This window comes from Oncorhynchus mykiss, chromosome 1, assembly GCF_013265735.2.
Source record: "Oncorhynchus mykiss isolate Arlee chromosome 1, USDA_OmykA_1.1, whole genome shotgun sequence".
NCBI lineage: Eukaryota > Metazoa > Chordata > Actinopteri > Salmoniformes > Salmonidae > Oncorhynchus > Oncorhynchus mykiss.
The window spans coordinates 79,055,959-79,080,614 of NC_048565.1; the positions used below are offsets into that span (position 1 = coordinate 79,055,959).

The following is a 24,656-nucleotide window of genomic DNA, read 5'->3' on the forward strand; positions in this document are numbered from 1 at the left end:
GTAAATAGCGGCTCATTATTTGTTTATCAGTCAGTCACAATTGACTCATAATACATTGCGGTTTTGATGCTCTCAAACATAACCATTCATTTCGATACTATTACAGTACAATGACTGCCCTCTGGAGGACAATATGTCCCACCAGTTAATTATATACTGAACAAAAATATAAAACGCAACATGACATTTTACTGAGTTACAGTTCATATACAGAAATCGGTCAATTTCAATAAATTCATTAGGCCCTAATCTATGGATTTCATGTGACTGGGAATACAGATATGCATCTGTTGGTCACAGATACCTTAAAAAAAGATGATGGGATCAGAAAACCAGTCAGTATCTGGTGTGACCACCATTTGATTGTGGCATGTGGAAAGTTGTCCCACTCCTCTAATGGCTGTGCAAAGTTCTTGGATATTGTCGGGAACTGGAACATGCTGTCGTACACGTCAAACCAGAGCATCCCAAACATGCTCAATGGGTGACATGTCTGGCGAGTATTCAGTCCATGGAAGAACTGGGACATTTTCAGCTTCCAGGAATTGTGTACAGATTCTTGTGACATGGGGTTGTGCATTATCATGCTGAAATATGAGGTAATGGCAGCAGATAAATGGCCTCAGGATCTCGTCACGGGAGCTCTGTGCATTCAAATTGCCATCGATAAATGCAATTGTGTTCGTTGTCCATAGTTTATGCCTGCTCATACCATAACCCCACCGCCACCATGGGGCACTCTGTTCACAACGTTGACATCAGAAAACCGCTCACCAACATGATGCCATACACGTGGTCTCCGGTTTTGAGGCATATTGGACGTACTGCCCAATTCTATAAAATGACATGAGGACAGTTTATGGTAGAGAAATTAACATTCAATTCTCTGGCAACAGCTCTGGTGAACATTCCTGAAATCAGCATCCCAACTGCACGTTCATTCAAAACTTGACACATTTGTGGCAGTGTTGTGTGATATAACTGCACATTTTAGAGTGGCCTTTTATTGTCCTCAGCACAAGGTGCACCTATAATGATCATTATGTTTAATCAGCCCATTGATATGCCACACCTGTCAGGTGGATGGATTATCTGGACAAATGAGAAATATTCACTTACAGGGATGCAAACAAATTTGTGCACAAAATTTGAGAAATAATATTTTTGTGCATACGGAAAACGTCAGCTTATGAAACATGGGACCAACACTTTATATGTTGCGTTTATATTTTTGTTCAGTGTACATTACACCATCTCTGTTTCCAACTGTACAAATAAGCAGAGTAAGTTATGCCTTACAAATATGTTCTTATGCATAATACAACATACTTTTTTTGCTTAATTTTGGCATGCCCACTGTTGCATGCCCTGCCTTTATGAACTGTAGGACTAAAGTACAATAGACAGCCTTATTTTAACAATATATATTTCAAAATACAAAAGGAGTGTATATTTATTGTATAACCTTGATGCCTATATCGAATTGATACATTTAATGTTTACTCTTAATAAAAACAATTCTTATGTATGTATTGTGGTTTTATTCAGAGGCTACTGGACACGTCCAGTCCAAACCCCGGTAACTATCCAAATTCAGGTAGGTCAACGCGCTTTAGTGACTATCCATTTCAGATTACGTGTGATTTAAACTGTGGTGGTTTAACCTGTGAACTAATTAATCATATCTCAAAAGTGGGGGTTAATTTACCACAGCGCCCGGGTGACAAGGGTGTGGGGGCTCTCAATCATGAAACTAGATTACCAGTCTCTTGGCTATGCACACTATCACCCTATTCAGGCATAGAGAGGTATCTTCAACTAGCACACGGAAACTTCGCCCTACACAACAGCGCCAATAGACGGGCAATGCAGCCTAAATCACTATTCAGGTAATGTAGGTAGTTTACAGAGAAATGTCAGGGATTATTAGTATTGTGCGTTCAAAGGATCACAAAGAATTAAACACTTATTAGGTTACCACACACCTGATGGGCTGTTCAATTTGTAGAACGCTAAACGCTGATGTAATCGGTTACCATAGGGACCGATTAGGAGTCAACCCATTCAACCACTTCGAAATTCATGAGTGCGCATTTCAGATTTTCTGCAGCTACGGAGAGGGATACTAAAAATACATGGACTAGCTTGTTAGCTAGATCTCAACAAATGTATGCATACTTACACTTCAGTTGTGCATTTTGTTTAATTTCAAGACTATCCTTTCTCGCCTGAAGAGCACTACAGTGTATTTTTAGCCAACATGGCTGAGGACAGCGAGTGGGTTGTGGAGAGCATCGCTGGATATTTGGGAAGTCCTGAATGGGTCATTCCATACACTGACTTCTTGGAAAACAAATGCACAGGTAAGAAAGGCCATTTGTTTTTCTACGTTTTACGATAAAGAAAATTATTATAAACGGTTTTCAGGACCAGGATTACACATGCTGGAATCTTCCTTGGCACCCCTGCTCGAGTGAGCTAGCTATCAAGCTGAATAACAGCCAGCTAGCTAACGTTAGCTATTAAATCTAGGTGGCATTAGCTAGCTAAAACTTTTACTGTAGCTAGCTAGCTTCAAGCGCGTAATGTTTTTGTTGGCGAAAGGGAGCAGTGATTTTCCAGCTCAGTTGTTTGGCATGCGTCAGTGCTTCACATGTTTGAGCGACATTCATCCAACATGTCTTATTATAGCTTAGTTAATACTTTAAGCAAATAAACTAGTTATCCACTGGGTGAAACAGTATACATATGTGCGTAGAGACCACTCGAACGCCTAGAAAGTTCCGATTCAAACGCACAATTCACCAGATCTGCATTAGAATGATCACCAACTATTGAGTTTCGCTGATCAACTCTCTGCATTTACTTCCGGTATGTACTTCCAAAAAATGTCTAAATAAAAATGTACAAGCAACCGAAAAACATCCAGTGTGATATGATTGAGCTGTTGTATTATTCCGACCTGATCGTGGCAGTAATTTGTGATTTTTATTTTGACCTTTTTTGGAAGTACATACCGGGAGTAAATGAAGATACTTGCTCAGCGAAACTCCATATTTGGTTATCAACGAATTTACATTATAACGCTTACAGTGGGGAATCGGCGCTTTCTGGATGTTAGCATACAGATACTGGTGCACACACTGGTTGAATCAACTTAATTGGTCAACGTGTTGTGACATGGAATCAACGTGAAAAATTCATTGGATTTGAAAAAAGTCATTAACCAGTACTGTTTTCATCTCATTTTAACAAGCGTTGTAAACATTGAAATTAGGGTTGAACTCAAATACATTGACTTACAGGTGAAAGTTTTGTTAATATCATTAATTTGGCATCTTATTTATAGGGCTAATGTAATGGTACCCCATTCATAGACGCCAACTGCTTTAGCCCTATTGATCATAGTATCTTCTTTATGGGAGTTTTTTGAAAGCTAACACGCATCGCTTGCCGTACTGTTTTGTAAACATAAGGACCATATTTCATAACAGCGAGAAATAATTTTCTAAAAACAAAAGGTTAAATTGATACACACATTGTTAGGGTTAATGTTCCCACACAGCCATATCCATGTTTCAGCGCTTGTTTACTGAAGACGAGGTGCTAGTTAGCTGTCTAGCATGCTCTGAACACCTGTGTGGAAGCGTAACTCCAGAAGTGTAGTTTCGTGGGATGGAGGCAGCCATAGCTGTTTAGATCTGTAACTGCTACAGTGTAGTTTTGCCGGATGGAAGCTCCCATAGCAGTATAGATCTGTGCTACAGTAAGTATATTTTAAATTTAAAGGATTGTTTCTCGCTGATGAAAGATAAGGGCTATATATTTCAAAAGCAGGTAGCCATAGGGGAAGTTAATGGCTGAAAACTTTGTTTTGTTTGGTAAATTAGATGTAAGTGTAGACTACATAAACCCAAGCTCAAGTTAGGCGTTACATTCAACTGTTCAATGTTATTTAGGTAGTCTATGCAAATGAGTATGGAAGCTGTTCAATGTCTCAATGTTTTGACATGATACACCATTTGTTCTTAACTGACTTGCCTAGTTAAATAAAGGTTACACACACCACACTGACCAAAAAGTTATTTTGTTGCCATTTAAGTATGTCCTCGTTACCAGTAAAACATAATCAAAGCCAATTTCTTTCACTTACTTGCTGTGCTGTTTCGTTGTTCAGTCGTTTCATTCTCAACCAGGATTTCTATGGAATGCCATTTGGGTCTTTGCGTGTCAAAAAATATACTATTAAAAAAAATGTTTGTTTTTTTTCTCACCGTTATTTAACCAGGTAGGCTAGTTGAGAGTTCTCATTTACAACTGCGACCTGGCCAAGATAAAGCATAGCAGTGCGATACAAACAACAACACAGCTCACAACACATGGAATAAACAAACACAGTCAATAATACAATAGAAAAAGTCTATACAGTGTGTGCAAGGCTATTTGAGTGTCAAATAACACTATTTGACGTGTCAAATAAGTTTGTTGACCAAACAGGACCTGAATATGACTGTCACATAATTTAAGGCGTTAATACATTTTTTACATCGTTATTACACATTGATTACACTATCACTCGTATTTCATATGTCACAAAGATTCATCGATATGTATGCTATGATGCTGCTAAGGTTGTCTCGCGCACCTACAGTGCTGGCCATTAAAAAAGGGCAATTAATTCCATTATCTTGGCATTAATGGATTTCACCTTAGAGTTGTCTCACTGAAATGTTGTTACTCTTTCAAATGACTGTTTGACTTGTTGACTGCTCAATCCACACTGCAGACATTGTGGGCTAGTTTAGGAAGGCTGTGCTGCACGTATAGCACAAAATTATAACACAAAATCTGCACGTATAGCTCAATCTGATGACCGAATGGTAAAGAACATCTAGCCGCTCGAGAGCATCCTTACCTGCCGATCTATAAATTATGTTTCCGTAATCTAGCATGGGTAGGATGGTCATCTGAATCAGGGTTAGTTTAGCAGCTGGGGTGAAAGAGGAGCGATTACGATAGAGGAAACCAAGTCTAGATTTAACTTTTGCCTGCAGCTTTAATATGTGCTGAGAGAAGGACAGTGCACCGTCTAGCCATACTCCCAAGTACTTGTATGCGCCGACTAACTCAAGTTCTAAACCCTCATAGGTAGTAATAACACCTGTGGGAAGAGGGGCATTCTTCTTACCAAACCACATGACCTTTTGATTTGGAGGTGTTCAGAACAAGGTTAAGGGTAGAGAAAGCTTTTTGGACAATAATAAAGGTTTGTTGTAGAGCATTTAACACAGAATCCGGGGAGGGGCCAGCTGAGTATAAGACTGTATCATCTGGATATAAATGGATGAGAGAGCTTCCTACTGCCGGAGCTATGTTGTTGATGTAAATTGAGAAGAGCGTGGGGCCTTGGATTGAGCCTTGGGGTACTCCCTTGGTGACAGCCAGTGGCTGAGACAGCAGATTTTATACACTGCACTCTTTGAGTGAGGTAGTTAGCAAACCAGTTATCTAGAAGAAAAATAAACGCACACCTATATGGCTGAGACGCAAATAAAGTTCAAGGAGAGGGGCTACAAGAATGATCAGATTAATATTGCCATTGAGAAAATTCAAAACAAAACGAGACATTACCTTTTTCAAGGTCAGTCTCGCAAAAAGACGCATTCTTGAGTTCTAACTACCCGCTATTCAAAGTGCTCTGAACAAATTAAGGGAATTGTTCACAAACATTGGCACATCCTAAAATCCGATGATAGTCTCAGTAATGTGTTTTCGGACCTTCCCTTGGTCGTATTCTCGCGGGGCAGAAATCTCAGAGACCAATTGGTAAACTCTGATTTACCACCCCAAGATATTCCTGAACAACGTCTATTTGCGCCCCTACTGGATGGAAATTACAAATGTAATGGCTGTGCTCAATGCAATGGCACTTATAAATGTAGATCCTTCAAACACCCACAAACAGGGAAATCGATCCCAATCAAAGGTGTTATTACGTGCTCCGCTAAGGCAGTTATTTATCTTATAACTTGTCCTTGTGGTAAAAATGATGTAGGTAAAACAAAGCGCAAATTAACCTTTCTGATCTCCCCATCCCGGATCCGGGATCGTGAATACAGACTCAAGCTCATTACCATAACGCAACGTTAACTATTCATGAAAATCGCAAATGAAATGAAATAAATATGCTAGCTCTCAAGCTTAGCCTTTTGTTAACAACACTGTCATCTCAGATTTTCAAAATATGCTTCTCAACCATTGCAAAACAAGCATTTGTGTAACAGTATTGATGGCTAACGTAGCATTTAGCATTAGCATTCAGCTGGCAACATTTACACAAAAAAACAGAAAAGCATTCAAATAAAATCATTTACCTTTGAAGAACTTCAGATGTTTTCAATGAGGAGACTCTCAGATAGCAAATGTTCAGTTTTTCCTGAAAGATTATTTGTTTAGGACAAATCGCTCCGTTTTCTGCGTCACCTTTAGCTATGAAAAAACCCCTGTATCCAGGATTGTGTAAATCTATCAGCGAGCTCATTAGCATAACACAACGTTAACTATTTATGAAAATCGCAAATGAAATGAAATAAATATGCCATCTCTCAAGCTTAGCCTTTTGTAAACAACACTGTCATCTCAGATTTTCAAAATATGCTTCTCAACCATAGGAAAACAATAATTTGTATAAAAGTAGCTAGCTAGCGTTAGCATTTCGCGTTAGCATTTAGCGTTAGCATTAGCGTTAGCATCCAGCACGCAACATTAACAAAAACATAAAAGCCTTCAAATAAAATCATTTACCTTTGAAGAACTTCTGATGTTTTCAATGAGGATACTCTCAGTTAGATAGCAGATGCTCAGTTTTTCCAAAAAGATTCCTTGTGTATTAGAAATAGCTCCTTTTATACATCACATTTGGCTACCAAAAAAAATCCGAAAATTCAGTCCTCAAAACGCGAACTTTTTTCCAAATTAACTCCATAATATCGACTGAAAACATGGCAAACGTTGTTTAGAATCAGTCATCAAGGTGTTTTTCACATATCTCTTCATTGATACATCGTTCTTGGACACATGCTTTCTCCCCTGAATCAAATGGTAAAGTAGAAGCAGCTGGCAATTGCGCACCGAATTCGACGCAGGACACCAGGCGGACACTTGGAAAATGTAGTCTCTTATGGTCAATCTTCCAATGATATGCCTACAAATACGTCACAATGCTGCTAAGACCTTGGGCGAACGACAGAAAGTGTAGGCTCATTCGTTGCGCAATCACAGCCATATAAGGAGAGAATGGAAAACAGAGCTTCAGAAATTCTGCTAATTCCTGGGTGATGCATCATCTTGGTTTCGCCTGTAGAATGAGTTCTGGGGCACTTACAGACAAAATCTTTGCAGATTCTGAAACTTCAGAGTGTTTTCTTTCCAAAACTGTCAAGAATATGCATAGTCGAGCATCTTTTCGTGACAAAATATCGCGCTTAAAACGGGAACGTTTTTTATCCAAAAATGAAATAGCGCCCCTAGAGCTCTAACAGGTTAACCTCTCTGGAGTAGGCGGGACGCTTGCGTCCCACATGGCCAATAACCAGGGAAAATGCAGAGCGCCAAATTCAAATACATTTCTATAAAAATCAAACTTTTATTAAATTACACATGCAAGATAGCAAATTAAAGCTACACTCGTTGTGAATCCAGCCAACATGTCAGATTTCAAAAATGCTTTTCGGCGAAAGCATAAGATGCTATTATCTGATGATAGCACAACAGTAAACATTGAGAGAGTAGCATATTTCAACTCTGCAGGCGCGACACAAAACGCAGAAATAAAATATAAATCATGCCTTAACTTTGACAAGCTTCTTTTGTTGGCACTCCTATATGTCCCATAAACATCACAAATGGTCCTTTTGTTCAATTAATTCCGTCGATATATATCCAAAACGTCCATTTATTTGGCGTGTTTGATCCAGAAAAACACTGCTTTCAACTTACGCAACGTCGCTACAAAATATCTCAAAAGTTACCTGTAAACTTTGCCAAAACATTTCAAACTACTTTTGTAATACAACTTTAGGTATTTCTAAACGTATATAATCGATCAAATTGAAGACTGGATGATCTGTGTTCAATACAGTAGCAAAACAAACTGACGCTACTTTTCTGGTTACGCGCCTCTATCAAAAGGTACACATGAAGTGACGTTCATTCTGCGCTATGGTACTTCTTCATTACACAAAGGGAAAAACCTCAACCAATTTCTACAAACTGGTGACATCCAGTGGAAGCGGTAGGAACTGCAGGAAAGTCGATTCGAATTCTGGATTCCCCATGAAAACATATTGAAAAGACAGTGACTTAAAAAAAAAATCTGAATGGTTTGTCCTCGGGGTTTCGCCTGCTAAATAAGTTCTGTTATACTCACAGACATGATTCAAACCATTTTAGAAACTTCAGAGTGTTTTCTATCCAATACTAATAATAATATGCATATATTAGGATCTGGAACAGAGTAGGAGGCAGTTCAGTTTGGGCACGCTATTTATCCAAAAGTGAAAATGCTGCCCCCTACCCTAAACAGGTTAAGGAGCTCCACCTCGGACTCAGTGACTGGCTGCAGGGAGAAACTTTGTAGCGGGGCATGGGAAAAAGAGGGAGAAGCATCGGGGATAGTCGGGGTGGAAGATGAGGAAATGTTGGATGGGCAAGGAGGCATGGCTGAGTCAAATAGGAATCCTGACTTAATGAAGTGGTGATTTTAAAGAGCTCAGCCATGTGCTTCTTGTCAGTAACGACTACATCATCAACATTAAGGGACATGGGCAGCTGTGAGGGGGAGGGTTTATACTCCAGGACTTTGACTGTTCTCCAGAACTTCTTGGGGTTAGACCCACAGAAAGATAAGCTTTTCCTTCAAGTAACTAACTTTGGCCTTCTGGATAGCTTGAGTACACTTATTTCTCATTTGCCTGAACGATAGCCAGTCAACCTGAGTATACGTGTGCCAAGCCTTTCGCCAAATGCAATTCTTGAGGTGGAGTAACTCTGCGAGATCACGGTTGAACGGGGGGCTGAGGCTGTTTTTAATTCTCATTTTCTTCATGGGGGCGTTTGTTAACAATACCACTGAAAATATAAAGAAAGGTCTGAGCGTCTTCGACAGAGGGGATCAAGCTGATTCTATACCATTTTACAGAGGCCAGTTCATGATTTAAGGCTTGCTCGTTCAAGTTTTTTAGCAAGCGTCTATGACAAATCAGGACAGGATTTTTCACTAAGCAGCCATTACGAACACAGGCTGTAAAACAGTGATCACTAAGGTCATTACAGAAAACACCAGACTAGATTATTTGTGAGGATAACATCGAGGAGAGTGGGTGTTTGGAGTCATACCTTGTGGGATTGGTGATAATCTGAGAAAGATTTAGGGAGTCTCATTGCTTTAGGACTTGGTCAGGTGGTTTAAGCATGTCCCAGTTTAGGTCACCTTGCAGGACAATTCCTAACTTAGTGTAAGGGGCCAGGGGATAGCTTAGGGCAGGTAGGGTACAGGCCGGTGCTGATGGAGGACGATAGCACCCATCAACAGTAATCAAATAACTATTTGAAAGTTTAATGCTTAAAACCAGCAAATCACATTTTTGGGGGATTATTGAAATAGACAACTGAGGTGAAGGTGATCCTTGGTAAAGATTACTACTCCTCCACCTTTGGAAGATCTGTCTTGCCGAAAAAGGTTATAACCAGAAAGGTTAACATCAGTATTCAAAACACTGTTCCTTAACCACGTCTCAGTGATGACAACACATCTGGATTGGAGCTGTGAACCCACACTTTCAATTGATCCATTTTAGGTAATAAGCTTCTAGTGTTAACGAGCAGAAAACACAGGCTTTTACGAGAGCAGATATCAGAGCACAAGTCAGAATTGGGGCTAGCAACAGTAGTTGGGCCAGGGTGTACAGTCGTGGCCAAAAGATTTGAGAATGACACAAATATACATTTTCACAAAGTCTGCTGCCTCAGTTTGTATGATGACAATTTACATATACTCCAGAATGTTATGAAGAGTGATCAGATGAATTCCAATTAATTGCAAAGTCCCTCTTTGCCATGCAAATGATCTGAATCCCAAAAGAACATTTCAACCCTGCCACAAAAGGACCAGCTGACATCATGTCAGTGATTCTCTCGTTAACACAGGTGTGAGTGTTGACGAAGACAAGGCTGGAGATCACTCTGTCATTCTGATTGAGTTTGAATAACAGACTGGAAGCTTCAAAAGGAGGGTGGTGCTTGGAATCGTTGTTCTACCTCTGTCAACCATGTTTACCTGCAAGGAAACACGTGCCGTTATCATTGCTTTGAACAAAAAGGGCTTCACAGGCAAGGATATTGCTGCCAGTAAGATTGCACCTAAATCAACCATTTATCGGAGCATCAAGAACATCAAGGAGAGCAGTTCAATTGTTGTGAAGATGGCTTCAGGGTACCCAAGAAAGTCCAGCAAGCACAAGGACCTTCTCCTAAAATTGATTCAGCTGCGTGATTGGGGCACCACCAGTACAGAGCTTGCTCAGGAATGGCAGCAGGCAGGTGTGAGTGCATCTGCACGCACAGTGAGGCAAAGACTTTTGGAGGATGGCCTGGTGTCAAGAAGGGCAGCAAAGAAGCCACTTCTCTCCAGGAAAAACATTGGGGACAGACTGATATTCTGCAAACAGTATAGCGATTGGACTGCTTAGCACTGGGTTAGCCATTTTCTCTGAAGAATCCCCTTTCCGATTGTTTGGGGCATCCGGAAGAAAGTTTGTCCGGAAAAGAAAAGGCGAGCGCTACCATCAGTCCTGTGTCATGCCAACAGTAAAGCATCCTGAGACCATTCATGTGTGGGGTTGCTTCTAAGCCAAGGGAGTGGGCTCACTCACAATTTTTCCTAAGAACACAGCCATGAATAAAGAATGGTACCAACACATCCCCGAGAGCAGCTTCTTCCAACCATCCAGGAACAGTTTGGTGACGAACAATGCCTTTTCCAGCATGATGGAGCACCTTGCCATAAGGCAAAAGTGAGTACGTGGCTCGGGGAACAGAACATCGATATTTTGGGCCCATGGCCAGGAAACTCCCCAGAGCTTAATCCCATTGAGAACTTGTGGTCAATCCTCAAGAGGCGGGTGGACAAAAAAAACACATTCTGACAAACTCCAAGCATTGATTATGCAATAATGAGCTGCCATCAGTTGGGATGTGGCCCAGAAGTTAATTGACAGCATGCCAGGGCGGATTGCAGAGGTCTTGAAAAAGAAGGGTCAACACTGCAAATATTGACTCTTTGCATCAACTTCATATTAATTGTAAATAAAAGCCTTTGACACGTATGAAATGCTTGTAGTTATACTTCAGTATTACATAGTAACATCTGACAAAAATATCTAAAGACACTGAAGCAGCAAACTTTGTGGAAATTAATATTTGTGTCATTCTCAAAACTTGTCCACGACTGTACATGTACATTTCCAGATATCATCAACAGAAATGTAATCAAGGCACGGCATAGTACAGGGAGAGCTCTGCAGTGCTGATTTATTACTTTTGAAATTGCATCAGATGTCAACAAGATCATATTGTATAGAAATTTCATCAAGTAACATGAATACAAAGCTGGCGAGAGGTGGTTAGAATAGGATGGGACGCCAAAAGTCTGTGTAACCAATAGAGAGTCAGAATCCCGAGTGTAGGAACAAACAGTCTGTCCCGCGGTTGGGTAAAGACAGTTTGTAGTCAACAAAGTATGCAGGAGTCATGATGCAAATAGAAAAATAGCAAGATGCACAAGAAACAAATAAAATATATAATGACTTGGGGCTAGCCATTGTAAGTTCAGAGTCACCCGCCCCAACAGTGCCTGTGTGCTGGAGGCGAGCGAAACCTTGGGAGAGAGGGGTGAGTGTGGTGGAGGAACCTGTACCAGACGGGGAGAAAGGCCAGGGCAGACGGTGAACAGAGAGGGGTGAGTGTGGTGGAGGAACCTGTACCAGACAGGGGGAGACAGGCCAGGGCAGACGGTGAACAGATTGCCAGGTGGAACCCAGGGAGCAGGTGTCACACCCACTTGGAAGAAGCTTTTATTTCTGGAGGCAGATTTCTTGTAGAAAATGCCAGTGAATGGTCTTTGAACAGCAGGAGGGGGCTTCAGAGGATGCTTCAAAGACTCCTGACACTTGCTGGGCCAAAAGCTATTTTACTTCACACCTTAGTGCTAATTGAATGTGTATCTGGTCTGTCCTTTCAACCCTGAGACCTCAGTTCCAGGTTAGAATGGTGTCCTCAGGTCTCTGCTGTTTGTTTGCTAGAGCACCCTCTGTATAGCTTGGAAAAATAACATTGGAAGCAGTAATCTCTCCGGTTAATTTTGGTCAAAATTAGGTTATAGGTTTGGAGTTTTGGTCTGGAGCGAAGGCCATGCTGTGGAGAGTAGCATCCTGCATATGTACCTGCCAAAAAATTCAAGTTTATCTAACTCAATCTATCCTTTTGTAAAAAACATGTTGAAAGATGTGAGCTCCCATTCTCTATGAGGGGGGCGTGTTTCCACCTCATGCCAGATATTATGTCAAGAACAGCGCAAATAAGCAAAGAGAAACGACAATCCATCATTACTTTAAGACATGAAGTCCGTCAATCCGAAAAATAACTTTGAACATTTCTTCAAGTGCAGTCGCCAAAACCATCAAGTGCTATGTTGAAACTGGCTCTCACGGGGACCACCACAGGATAGGAAGACCCAGAGTTACCTCTGCTGCAGAGGATAAGTTCATTCGAGTTACTGGCCTCAGAAACTGCAGCCCAAATAAATGCTTCACGGAGTTAAAGTAACAGACACATCTCAATAACTGGTCAGAGGAGACTGTGTGAATCAGGCCTTCATGGTCAAATTGCTGCATAGAAACCACTAGTAAAGGACACCAATAATAAGAAGACTTGATTGGGCCAAGAAACACAAGCAATGGACATTAGACTGATGGAAATCTGTAATTTGGTCTGATGAGTCCAAATTTTTTATTTTTGGTTCCAACCGCCATGTCTTTGTGAGACTCGGAGTAGGTGTACGGATGATCTCTGCATGTGTGGTTCCCACCTTGAAGCACTGGGGTGTGGGGGTGTTTTGCTGGGGACACTGTCTGTGATTTATTTAGAATTCAAGGCACACTTAAGCAAGGCACTTAACCCTATTTGCTCTTGTAAATCTGCTAAATGGCTAAAATGTAAATTTAAGAATGTATGTCAATAAGCAGTGTCACCCTACTTGTTTAATTCAGATATTATGCATGCAAGTTTGCATAGTTGACCAATTTTGCATTTTCTTTCAGTTTTTGATGACGATGATGAAAATAAATTGACTTATACAGAAATCCATCAGCAGTACAAGCATTTGGTGAGTAGCTAGCTACAGTCTTTGGAATGGCTTGCAACATTATTATGCATTGGGTTTCTTATTATGATGATTTATCGTTACACATGTATCTTAAATAGACATATTCTGGAAGGGTCTGCAATTCCATAAATTAGTCCTGAATCAAGATGTGGAATGGCTGAGTTAGTCATGAATAGTTTGTCAGTGTATTAACATCAAATGTTTTGTCTCTGGAAAACAGTGATGCAACTAGCTACATTTACTTTCAGGTGGAGAAGTTGTTAGAAACCTACATGCAAGAGGTTGGCATCGATGAGCAGCAGTTTTTGGAGGCCTGCTCCTCTCCTTTTGCCAAGTCCAAAACCTTACAGGTAAGCTCGATCATCTTTCCTATACACTGCCACAAATTATGCCAGCTACGTAGATGTAGACAGATGAGTGTGCACCTTTACAATACAAATGGGTTGAGAACAGAACATCTAGATATTTACATATCCTTCAGTGCTTTACACAAGTCAGTGGAAGGAAAATGTAAACCATTGCTCTGAAAATACCTAGGTCTATGTTTGGGCCAGGGCAAGAGCTCTCTCTGGATACAGCATGAAAGACTCTACCTAAAAATAACATTATGTCAATGCCACTCTGATCTGTCACTTGCCTGCTGTGATGACATATATAGGGGATTTGTATTATGTTGATGTCTAATGGTTGCTGGGAACTTGCCAGCTATTGGTCTCTTTTTTTTGGACTCTGGCCATACTGAAAGATATATTCTGTATCTGGGCGGAATTCAATAGCCTCCATCTCAGGACAATTCATTTAATGCACCATCAATGTAATGACTCCTGTACGTGACGACTCATCAAGTAATGTAATACACAGTACGTCTCTGACAGTAGAGATGAGCTCTTTGACATCCCAAAGGCCTAGTTGCCTTTTGATGAAGCCAAGCGCTACAAAGTTCAGGTCTGCACTGAACTGGAAGCTAACCAAGTCATTTGGAATAATTATTGCACAGTTTTATTTATTATTTTACCAGGTAAGTTGACTGAGAACACGTTCTCATTTGCAGCAGCGACCTGGGGAATAGTTACAGGGGAGAGGAGGGGGATGAATGAGCCAATTGTAAACTGGGGATTATTAGGTCACCGTGATGGTTTGAGGGCCAGATTGGGAATTTAGCCAGGACACCAGGGTTAACACCCCTACTCTTACGATAAGTGCCATGGGACCTCTAATGACCTCCGAGAGTCAGGACACTCGTTTAACGTCCCATCCGAAAGATGGCACCCTACACAGGGCAGTGGGATATTTTTCTTTAGACCAGAGGAAAGAGTGCCTCCTACTGGCCCTCCAACACCACTTCCAGCAGCATCTGGTCTCCCATCCAGGAACTGACCAGGACCAACCCTGCTTAGCTTCAGAAGCAAGCCAACAGTGGTATGCAGGGTGGTATGCTGCAGGTCAGGAAGGAAGAGTGGACAGTGCCAGAGTTTAACAACTCTAATGAGGTAGCTTACTATGGGATGGGTTTCTACAGGGACTCCCTGTGATATTGTTACAATTTAACTTTAATCAAACTCAATTACCAGGTTTCTGGGATAAATCCCAAACTATTCTTCTTGCACTACAAGTATGCCTAGGTTATGCACATTTGATGTGTGTAGATAAACAAACAATGTTTACAGTGTTTCTTTTTGTGCAAGAATACTCACTTATCCTGGAGACCTGTTTACTGATTTTATGAAATGGGCCTTCGCTTGTAGCCTGGTGGAACAAGCCGAGCGCATCGGTCAGTCTGCTTGACCAGGCCACTTCGGTTGTAGATTGGTGGAACATGCCGAGCGCATGGATCAGTCTGTTTGACCAGGCCACTTCGGTTGCATGGCAAGCAATCAAGAACAAGAAAGGTACAGATTGAACTACCTGTTAAGAAATGTAGGCTACATATTAATGACTTGAAGGCAAGCTCCTTTCAGTTCTGCTCATGCTGTTACCTGCTGTCTCCATGCCGACTGTTTTGACAGTTCACCGCCCACTAGGGCGGGGTTGTGATACTACTTAATTACCTTGCTGAAGCATTTCCCCGAGGTCTGAATCTGAGGACCTTTTCACCATTGAGCCTAATCCACACCTTTCCCAACCCTTTACCTTCCTACTAATGGTAGGGAATATGAACTGTCAGAGTGGGGAAATGTGATAGGATTGGGTGTGCTCTCATGAAAAAACATTCAAGATAACTTGCAGCCTAGATCTTCTTGAAATGCGTCTTCCTGTCATGGACTGAGGAGCATGCCCCATCATGTTCAACTCCATGGTCAAAGAATGCATGGCCCTGCATAAAAATACATAATAGGAAATAGTTCAGGTACACAATGATGCATTCTGTTTCTCCTCCATCTGCTGGTGTTGTGAACCTGAGACTGTTAAACATACAGGAGCTCAGGTAGACCTGATCTATGACCAGATTAGTGGGCCAGGCCTTAAATCGGGTTAGTGAGATACAGGAACAGCTCGATGGAGCTATTCCTGATGGAGAGTGTTACTTAGTCTCAGAGCCAGCGGTGCCCTCTGGGACATACCTGGGCCAGAAAAAGACCTTGGTTGTGATTTAAGTTACCAGGAGGCACATAATGTAGGCCTCAGGACAGAGAGATTAAGAGAATTCAGAGCTGACTCAGTTTCAATTACAGTGCCAACTGCCAAGGTTGCACAACCCAGAGGCAGAGCACTCAAAGAAACAAGTACAAATATGAATAATTCATAGGACTTGTTAAGATGGTTAGCAGATGTAGAACAGTATTCATGCTTATTATTAACTGTACCTTTTGTACAGACTGTATTCCAGCCCGTCCTGGCCACAGACGACTTCCAGATGTTCAGGTCTCTCATGGTGCAGAAGAACATGGAGCTCCAGCTCCAGGCGCTGCAGGTCATTAAAGAGAGAAATGGTACACCTTTTCACTGTTGTCACACAACTCCTAATTAGGGTTGAACAAATCTGGTAACTTTCCCAACATATTCAGATTTTGCAGATGTCTTGATTGGAGGATTCTGCATTTCTTGTGTATTCCCTCCTGATTTGTGAAAGTTACTGGATTAATGCTTGCCTACCGTACCAGTTTACACACTACTCCATCATGTGGGTGTGCCCACACACACACAGACACTTGGCACAATGGCACCGATGAGCCTACACCGGTCCAAAACTGTTTGTTCTAATGCTCCCCTCCTGTGTGCATAGGCGCCCTGCCTGAGTGTCTCACAGATGGAGCAGACGTGATGAGTGAACTGGAGCAGCAGGAGATGAAGATTATACAGGAGGTTCTGAAGTAAGAGACTCATAGAACTGGGGCCATTACACCAGCCCTCATACATGCACTTTCATTTTATAATAATAGGGTTTTCATCAGGTTCTCACAGGCTTTGTTGTGTTGTTTCCTTCAGTCATTGGCGCACACGTAGGGCCCATAGTTTTGCCTGAGCACATTATTAGACCAGGAAAAACTCCAGCTCCCGATAACCCCCCCCCCCCCAAAAGGAACAATAAAACAACAGAGGCTATATACATTATATATTATTCGTAGCCGTCTATTTACCACCACACCATGCTGGCACTAAGACTGCACTCAACCAACTCTATAAGGCCATAAGCAAACAAGAAAATGCTCACCCAGAAGCGGCTCTCCTTGTGGTCGGGGACTTTAATGCAGGCAAACTGAAATCAGTTTTACCACATTTTTAGACTCTAGACCACCTTTACTCCACACACACAGATGCATACAAAGCTCTCCCACGCCCTCCATTTGGCAAATCTGACCATAATTCTATCCTCCTGATTGCTGATTACAAGCAAAAACTAAAGCAGGAAGTACCAGTGACTCGCTCAATATGGAAGTGGTCAAATGACGCGGATGCTACGCTACAGGACTGTTTTGCTAGCACAGACTGGAATATGTTCCGGGATTCATCCAATGGCATTGAGGAGTACCACCTCAATCATCGGCTTCATCAATAAGTGCATCGACGACGTCGTCCACACAGTGACCTTACATACATATCCCAACCAAAAGCCATGGATTATAGGCAACATCCACATCGAGCTAAAGGCTTTGAAAGGTTGGTAATGGCTCACATCAACACCATTATCCCAGAAACCCTAGACCCACTCCAATTTGCATACCGCCAAAACAGATCCACAGATGATGCAATCTCTATTGCACTCCACACTGCCCTTTCCTACCTGGACAAAAGGAACACTTATGTGAGAATGCTATTCATTAACTACAGCTCAGCGTTCAACGCCATAGTACCCTCAAAGCTCATCACTAAGCTAAGGATCCTGGGACTAAACACCTCCCTCTGCAACTGGATCCTGGACTTCCTGACGGGCCCCCCCAGGTGGTGAGGTTAGGTAGCAACACATCTGCCACGCTGATCTTCAACACTGGAGCTCCACAGGGGTGCGTGCTCATTCCCCTCCGGTACTCCCTGTTCACCTACGACTGCATGGCCAGGCACGACTCCAACACCATCATTAGGTTTGCTGATGACACAACAGTGATCAACGACGAGACAGCCTATAGGGAGGAGGTCCGAGACCTGGTTGGGTGGTGCCAGAATAACAACCTATCCCTCAACATGAGCAAGACAAAGGAGATGATTGTGGACTACAGGAAATTGAGGACCGAGCACGCCCCCATTCTCATCAACGGGGCTGCAGTGGAGCAGGTTGAGAGCCTCACGTTCCTTGGTGTCCACATCAACAACAAACTAGAATGGTCCAAACACACCAAGACAGTCGTGAAGAGGGCATGACAAAGCCTATTCCCCCTCAGGAAACTATAAAGATTTGGCATGGGTCCTGAGTTCCTCAAAAGGTTCTACAGCTGCACGATCGCATCACTACCTGGTACGGCAATTGCTCGGCCTCTGACCGCAAGGCACTACAGAGGGTAGTGCGTACGGCCCAGTACATTACTGGGGCTAAGCTGCCTGCCATCCAGGACCTCTACACCAGGCGGTCTCAGTGGAAAGCCTTGAAAATTGTCAAAGACCCCAGCCACCCCAGTCATAGACTGTTCTCTCTACTGCCTCATGGCAAGCGGTACCCGAGTTCCAAGTCTAGGACCAAAAGGCGTCTCAACAGTTTTTACCCCCAAGCCATAAGACTCCTGAACAGGTAATCAAATGGCTACCCGGACTATTTGCGTTATGTGCCCCCCCCCCCCCCCCCCCCGCTAGTGCTACTCTCTGTTTATCATATATGCACAGTCACTTTAACCACACCTACCTCAATTAGGCCGACTAACTGGTGCCTGTATATAGCCTCACTCCTATTATATCCTTAGCTTAGTGATGAGCTTTGAGGGTACTAAATCAAATCAAATCACATTTATTTATATAGCCCTTCGTACATCAGCTGATATCTCAAAGTGCTGTACAGAAACCCAGCCTAAAACCCCAAACAGCAAGCAATGCAGGTGTAGAAGCACGGTGGCTAGGAAAAACTCCCTAGAAAGGCCAAAACCTAGGAAGAAACCTAGAGAGGAACCAGGCTATGTGGGGTGGCCAGTCCTCTTCTGGCTGTGCCGGGTGGAGATTATAACAGAACATGGCCAAGATGTTCAAATGTTCATAAATGACCAGCATGGTCGAATAATAATAATAATAAGGCAGAACAGTTGAAACTAGAGCAGCAGCACAGTCAGGTGGACTGGGGACAGCAAGGAGTCATCATGTCAGATATTCCTGGGTCATGGTCCTAGGGCTCAGGTCCTCCGAGAGAGAGAAAGAAAGAGAGAATTAGAGAGAGCATATGTGGGATGGCCAGTCCTCTTCTGGCTGTGCCGGGTGGAGATTATAACAGAACATGGCCAAGATGTTCAAATGTTCATAAATGACCAGCATGGTCGAATAATAATAAGGCAGAACAGTTTAAACTGGAGCAGCAGCACGGTCAGGTGGACTGGGGACAGCAAGGAGTCATCATGTCAGGTATTCCTGGGGCATGGTCCTAGGATGCCACACTGATGTTCACATCAGCACTATGGTGCTGAGCTGTAGTCAATGAATAGCATTCTCACATAGGTGTTCCTTTTGTCCAGGTGGGAAAGGGCAGTCTGAAGTGCAGTAGAGATTGCATCATCTGTGGATCTGTTGGGGCAGTATGCAAATTGGAATAATGGTGTTGATGTGAGCTATTACCAACCTTTCCAAGCACTTCATGGCTACGGACGTGAGTGCTACGGGTCTGTAGTCATTTAGGCAGGTTGCCTTTGTGTTCTTGGGCACAGGGACTATGGTGATCTGCTTGAAACATGTTGGTATTACATACTCAATCAGGGACATGTTGAAAATGTCAGTGAAGACATCTGCCAGTTGGTCAGCACATTCAGTGTTACTTGCCTCGAAGCGAGCATAGAAGTGATTTAGCTCGTCTGGTAGGCTTGTGTCACTGGGCATCTCGTGGCTGTGCTTCCCTTTGGAGTCTGTAATAATTTGCAAGCCCTGCCACTTAAGACACGCGTCGGAGACTGTAGTATGATTCAATCTTAGCCCTGTATAGGCACTTTGCCTGTTTGTTTGTTCGTCGAGGGGAATAGCAGGATTTCTTAAGCTTCCGGGTTAGAGTCCCTCACCTTGAAAGAGGCAGCTCTATCCTTTAGCTCAGTGCGAATATTGCCTGTAATCCATGGTTCTGGTTGGGATATGTATGTACAGTCATTGTGGGAACGACATCCTCAATGCACTTCTTGATAAAGCCAGTGACTGATGTGATGTACTCCTCAATACAATCGCAAGAATCCCAGAACATGTTCCAGTCTGTGATGGCAAAACAGTCCTGTAGTTTAGCATCTGCTTCATCTGACCAGTTTTTGTTATTGACCGATCACTGGTGCTTCCTGTTTTAATTTTCGCTTGTAAGCAGGAATCAGTAGGATAGCATTGTGGTCAGATTTACCAAATGGAGGGCGAGGGATTGCTTTGTACGCGTCTCTGTGTGTGGAGTACAGGTGATCTAGAATTTTTTTTCCCCTTTACCTTGAACCCTGTTAAAAAACCTGTGCTTTGAATTGAGGAGGGCAGTCCATAAGCACAGACGAAGGATATCAAGGATCTGGAAAAAAATATTTATGGAGGAATGGTCTAAGATCCCTCCCTAAGTGTTCTCCAATCTCAGAAAACATTTAATAAAAAGGCTCAGTGCCATTATCCGCACAAGGTGAAGTATTCAAAACAGCTGCCAATAATCTTGAACCCCATCTTTTGGGAGAGAAAAAAAGGATTACCTTTTAAACAATCTTTTCTCTGAGAAATTGTATTAGTATAATAACATTTTCCTTTTTATTTTGCATACAATATAGCTCAGTATTTATTTATTTTATAGTCTCTAAATGGTGACAATAATGGCTGTGTTATTTAAGATCGCTTTGTATTCAACTACAAGTAACACATTGAAACACACTAGTACAACCCTATAAAACCATGGTGGTGTTTGATGTAAAGTAACCTCTCTTATCATCTGAGTTAAACGACCATCTACTAGTAAACATATCTCCCCGATGTGTGTTTGTACAGGAGGTCAAAGGAGGATTATGACCTAGAGATGGCTCGCCGATTGCAGTCAGAGGAGATCGGCTCCACGTCCAGAAGCTGCTCCGATAGGCCAGTTCTAGAGGCAGTCAGCATCCAGAGGCCCACCTCCATTCAACATACCAACAAGGTGAGTTATGAACCTAATACTGACTCAGAGTGTTGTAATACAAAAATACTGAACATAACTTTGTCTGCCTGTAGAATGTGATAAATGGTTCCTATTTCATGTATTCATAGCCATAGTATTCTTTTGAGCTATGTAGTTGAGCAGCAACACAAAAGAAGGGGAAGTGAGTACAGCAGCTTACAGTCCCTACATATCACGTTACTAGACAGTCTTCAATCAATCAACTAATGCAGAGTGGTGCACGATCTGGTAGATATCCAGCCCTGTTCTAGGACATGGACTCACATTGTTAACTAAAGGTTTGACCTGTAACACTGTTTTTCCGCATTATCGTTACAATGTATGTTTTTTTAGCCTGTATATTAACCTAAAGTGGGGTATGTGACAACTCTCTTGTATGTTGCACATGCTCAGCCCAAGGCTGAGGCGAAGGTGTGGGACAGTGGTAGCCACCAGCCCTCTGTCCCTCTGGTCAATGGAAATGCAACGGTAACTCTCCTAGTAGTATAGTGCACACAGTCTGCTATTGCACTATGTTAGACCTGTGGTCGCCCATAAATGTTAGCTGTACAACCTGAACTTTGTGAACATCAGTGTGGCATAACTAGAACTGCTAGATGCAATGATATGGCTGCCCTGTGCCTTCCATGTAGGTGAACAGTACATCTCCTCAGAGAGGGGAGCTGAAGGCTGCTGGAGGTAGTGGGCAGATGAGTCCAGCCAATACCAGCACATCTCCCCCTTCTAAGTTGGCATCAGGTAATAACTGTTACATTCAGTCTCCAATACTGTTGGCTGACTGTTTCCCCTCCATATACTTTGGTGCTTGAAACAGTCTTCTGTTTCATGTTCTCAGTACATCTGCTCTATTACTAGTCTGTAGTGATGTACCTTCCCTACTGTTCACTGGATTTACTCTGCCCTCAGTTTATAGTATACACTAGTCTGTTCCCCTTGAAGCCTTTCCTGTAGTGTAGATATAGCACATGAATGCTAAAAGGTTCATCTACATTACATGTCCCTTCAAATTAGTGGATTTGGCCACACCAGTTGCTGACAGGTATATAAAAATCGAGTACACAGCCTTGCCAACTCCATAGACAAACATTGGCAGTAGAATGGCTTTACTGAAGAGCGTAGGACCGCGTAGCGTGTAAAAATCTTCTGTCCTCGATTGCAACACTCACTACAGAGTTCCAAACTGTCTCTGGAAGCATCATCAGCACAAGAAATGTTCATCAGGAGCTTCATGAAATGGGATTCCTTGGCAGAGCAGCCGCACACAAGCCTAAGATCACCATGCGCTAAGCCAAGCGTCGGCTGGAGTGGCGCCATTGGACTCGCGTTCTCTGGAGTGATGAATCACGCTTCACCATCTGGCAGTCCGATGGAAAAATCTGGGGTTGGCGGATGCCAGGAGAATGCATAGCCATGCAATGCCAACTGAACATTTTGGTGGAGGAATAATGGTCTGGGGCTGTTTTTCATGGTGCGGGCTAGGCCCCTTAGTTTCAGTGAAGGGAAATCTTAACGCTACAGCATACAATGACATTCTAGATGATTCTGTGCTTCCAACTTTGTCAACATTTTGATAAAGGCCCTTTCCTGTTTCAGCATGACAATGCCCCCGTGCACAAAGTGAGATCCATATAGAAATGGTTTGTTGAGATCGGTGTGGAAGAACTTGACTGGCCTGCACAGAGCCCTGACACCTTTGGGATGAATTGTAACACTGCGAGCCAGGTTCAATCGCCCAACACCAGTGCCCGACCTCACTAATGCTCTTGTGGCTGAATGGAAGCAAATTCCGACATCTAGTGAAAAGCCTTCCCAGAAGAGTGGAGTCTGTTATAGCAGCAAAGTGGGGACCAACTCCATATTAACGCCCATGATTTTGGAATGAGATGTTCGACAAGCAGTTGTCCACATACTTTTGGTCAGGTAGTGTGACTAATGGAAGGTTATGTGTTGATGCAGAACCACGAGTCCTTCCTGCTGTGAGGGTTCCAGTGAAGGGCATAGAGCTTCCAGCTGTCTCCAGGGAGAAGGGCAGCAGCCAGGCAGTAGAGGGCTGGATAGAGGAGGCACGCAAGGAGGCTGGCATCTCCAAGCCGTTCACAGTGAGACTCTCCTACTGCATACACCATACAAAGGGCTTTGTGTTTTGGTTCATCATGTCACATGACATAGATTTGAATGTTTATAAGGCTTTCCCAGAAATGAGAATTAGACTATTTACATTTTTCTGAGGATGGTGCTGAAGCGTCAGACATAAAAAGGGGGTTTGATGAAAAAGCTTTAAATCCAGGTCATGTGACATTAACCCTAACACAGGGCCATATGTCATGCACTCTGAATAAACACCCAGGCAACATGACCAGTTTCGCTGAAGACAGATGGATTGTGTTTCTGATTGTGTTCAGGAGTTGTCAGCAGAGCAGCAGGTGCAACTCCAGCAGAGGGCGCTGTACCTGCGGCAGCAGAGGGACAAACTTCAGGCCATGAAAAGAGAGCAGAGACCCAAACCAGCCACACCAGAGGAACCCCCTGCCCCCACTCCCAGCACACCGGTAACAGCTTTCATTAGTGGTAGATAACAATGCACCACACCACAGCTGATGACTGCAAATTCAAGTAGAACTTTGCTAGCAAAGAACTTGGGTCAACTCTGGTCTGCCTGTGTCATGTTTTTAGTGAGTTTAATGCAACCTTCTCTATTGGTTTCCCTTGATTTTCTGTTCACATTATTCCCTTTAAAGCTCTTTATTCCCCTCTTCTTTTGCTGCCTTGCCAATCAAAGGACTATGTTCCTAAAATGAACAGGGGTGGTGCTAGTAGTGTACAGGAAGAGATGGTCAATGCCTCGCAGCCTGCAAGCTCTCTCGTTGGGGGACATAAACCCAAGGTGATCTGGGTTGAAGTGACAACTGTCTCCACTTTGTAGTGCTGCTGCCCCGTGTGCTTCTACTCTTCTACTATTCAGTCTAGATCGCTGAAGCTTTAGACTGCGCAATATGAAAAGGGTAATTTCCAATTGAGCCGGCATATGCAGTCGCCACTAACATCACTTTTAAATCAGGCTGAACTTGGGCGATACGGATTGAATAAAGCCCTTGCTGTAGTAGATTTGTGACGCTACCGTTCAACATTTGATACACTTTCTTGGTTTTCCCTTCAAAGGAGATCTCTGTCGAAGATAAAAAGAAGTTACAGAAAAGAAAACATCTGGCTGAAAAACTGAAAGAGGAAGTCATCAAGAAGTAACCCCCCCCCCCCCCCCCCCAAGAGTTTAATTGTAGTCAAAATGGTCCAGGACTGTGCTTGAGAAGGGGCGAAAGGAAAGGTATTAAAATGGATCTTTATATAGAATCAGTGGTGCATTAATATTAACTATGTAAGATCATGTATGCTGTTTAATAAATCCTATTATTTTATACACTTTCTGCCAGAGATCTTGTGTGATAAACCTACTGGTCAGCATGGAAAGATGCAATTAACTTGTACATCCTG

At 42.7% G+C, this 24,656-nt stretch overlaps 1 protein-coding gene across 4 annotated transcripts; it reads left to right on the plus strand.

Moving 5' to 3' along the window:
- Positions 1-1,709: 1,709 nt before the first annotated feature.
- cfap36 (cilia and flagella associated protein 36) lies at positions 1,710-24,582 on the plus strand. Of its 4 annotated transcripts, XM_021612840.2 has the most exons (12): positions 1,710-1,889; positions 2,214-2,363; positions 13,377-13,441; positions 13,690-13,791; positions 16,257-16,371; positions 16,665-16,752; positions 21,002-21,146; positions 21,561-21,635; positions 21,800-21,905; positions 23,124-23,266; positions 23,570-23,716; positions 23,947-24,306. In XM_021612840.2, exons 2-12 carry the CDS (start codon positions 2,261-2,263, stop codon positions 24,088-24,090), a joined length of 1,233 nt encoding a protein of 410 aa, XP_021468515.2. In that variant the 5' UTR covers positions 1,710-1,889; positions 2,214-2,260; the 3' UTR covers positions 24,091-24,306. The 4 variants fall into 4 exon arrangements, with proteins under 4 accessions (XP_021468515.2, XP_021468522.2, XP_021468531.2 ...); XM_021612847.2 differs by lacking the exons at positions 1,710-1,889; positions 23,947-24,306 and adding an exon at positions 24,327-24,582 and having other exon boundaries at positions 2,022-2,363; XM_021612856.2 differs by lacking the exons at positions 1,710-1,889; positions 21,561-21,635 and having other exon boundaries at positions 2,023-2,363; positions 23,947-24,303.
- Positions 24,583-24,656: the final 74 nt, after the last annotated feature.

Coding starts and splice junctions, on each gene's coding strand:
- cfap36 (XM_021612840.2), top strand. CDS start 2,261: ATGGCTGAGGACAGCGAGTGGGTTGTGGAGAGCATCGCTGGATATTTG. Junction 13,792..16,256: donor CCAAGTCCAAAACCTTACAG/GTAAGCTCGATC, acceptor CCTTTTGTACAG/ACTGTATTCCAGCCCGTCCT. Junction 16,372..16,664: donor GGTCATTAAAGAGAGAAATG/GTACACCTTTTC, acceptor CTGTGTGCATAG/GCGCCCTGCCTGAGTGTCTC.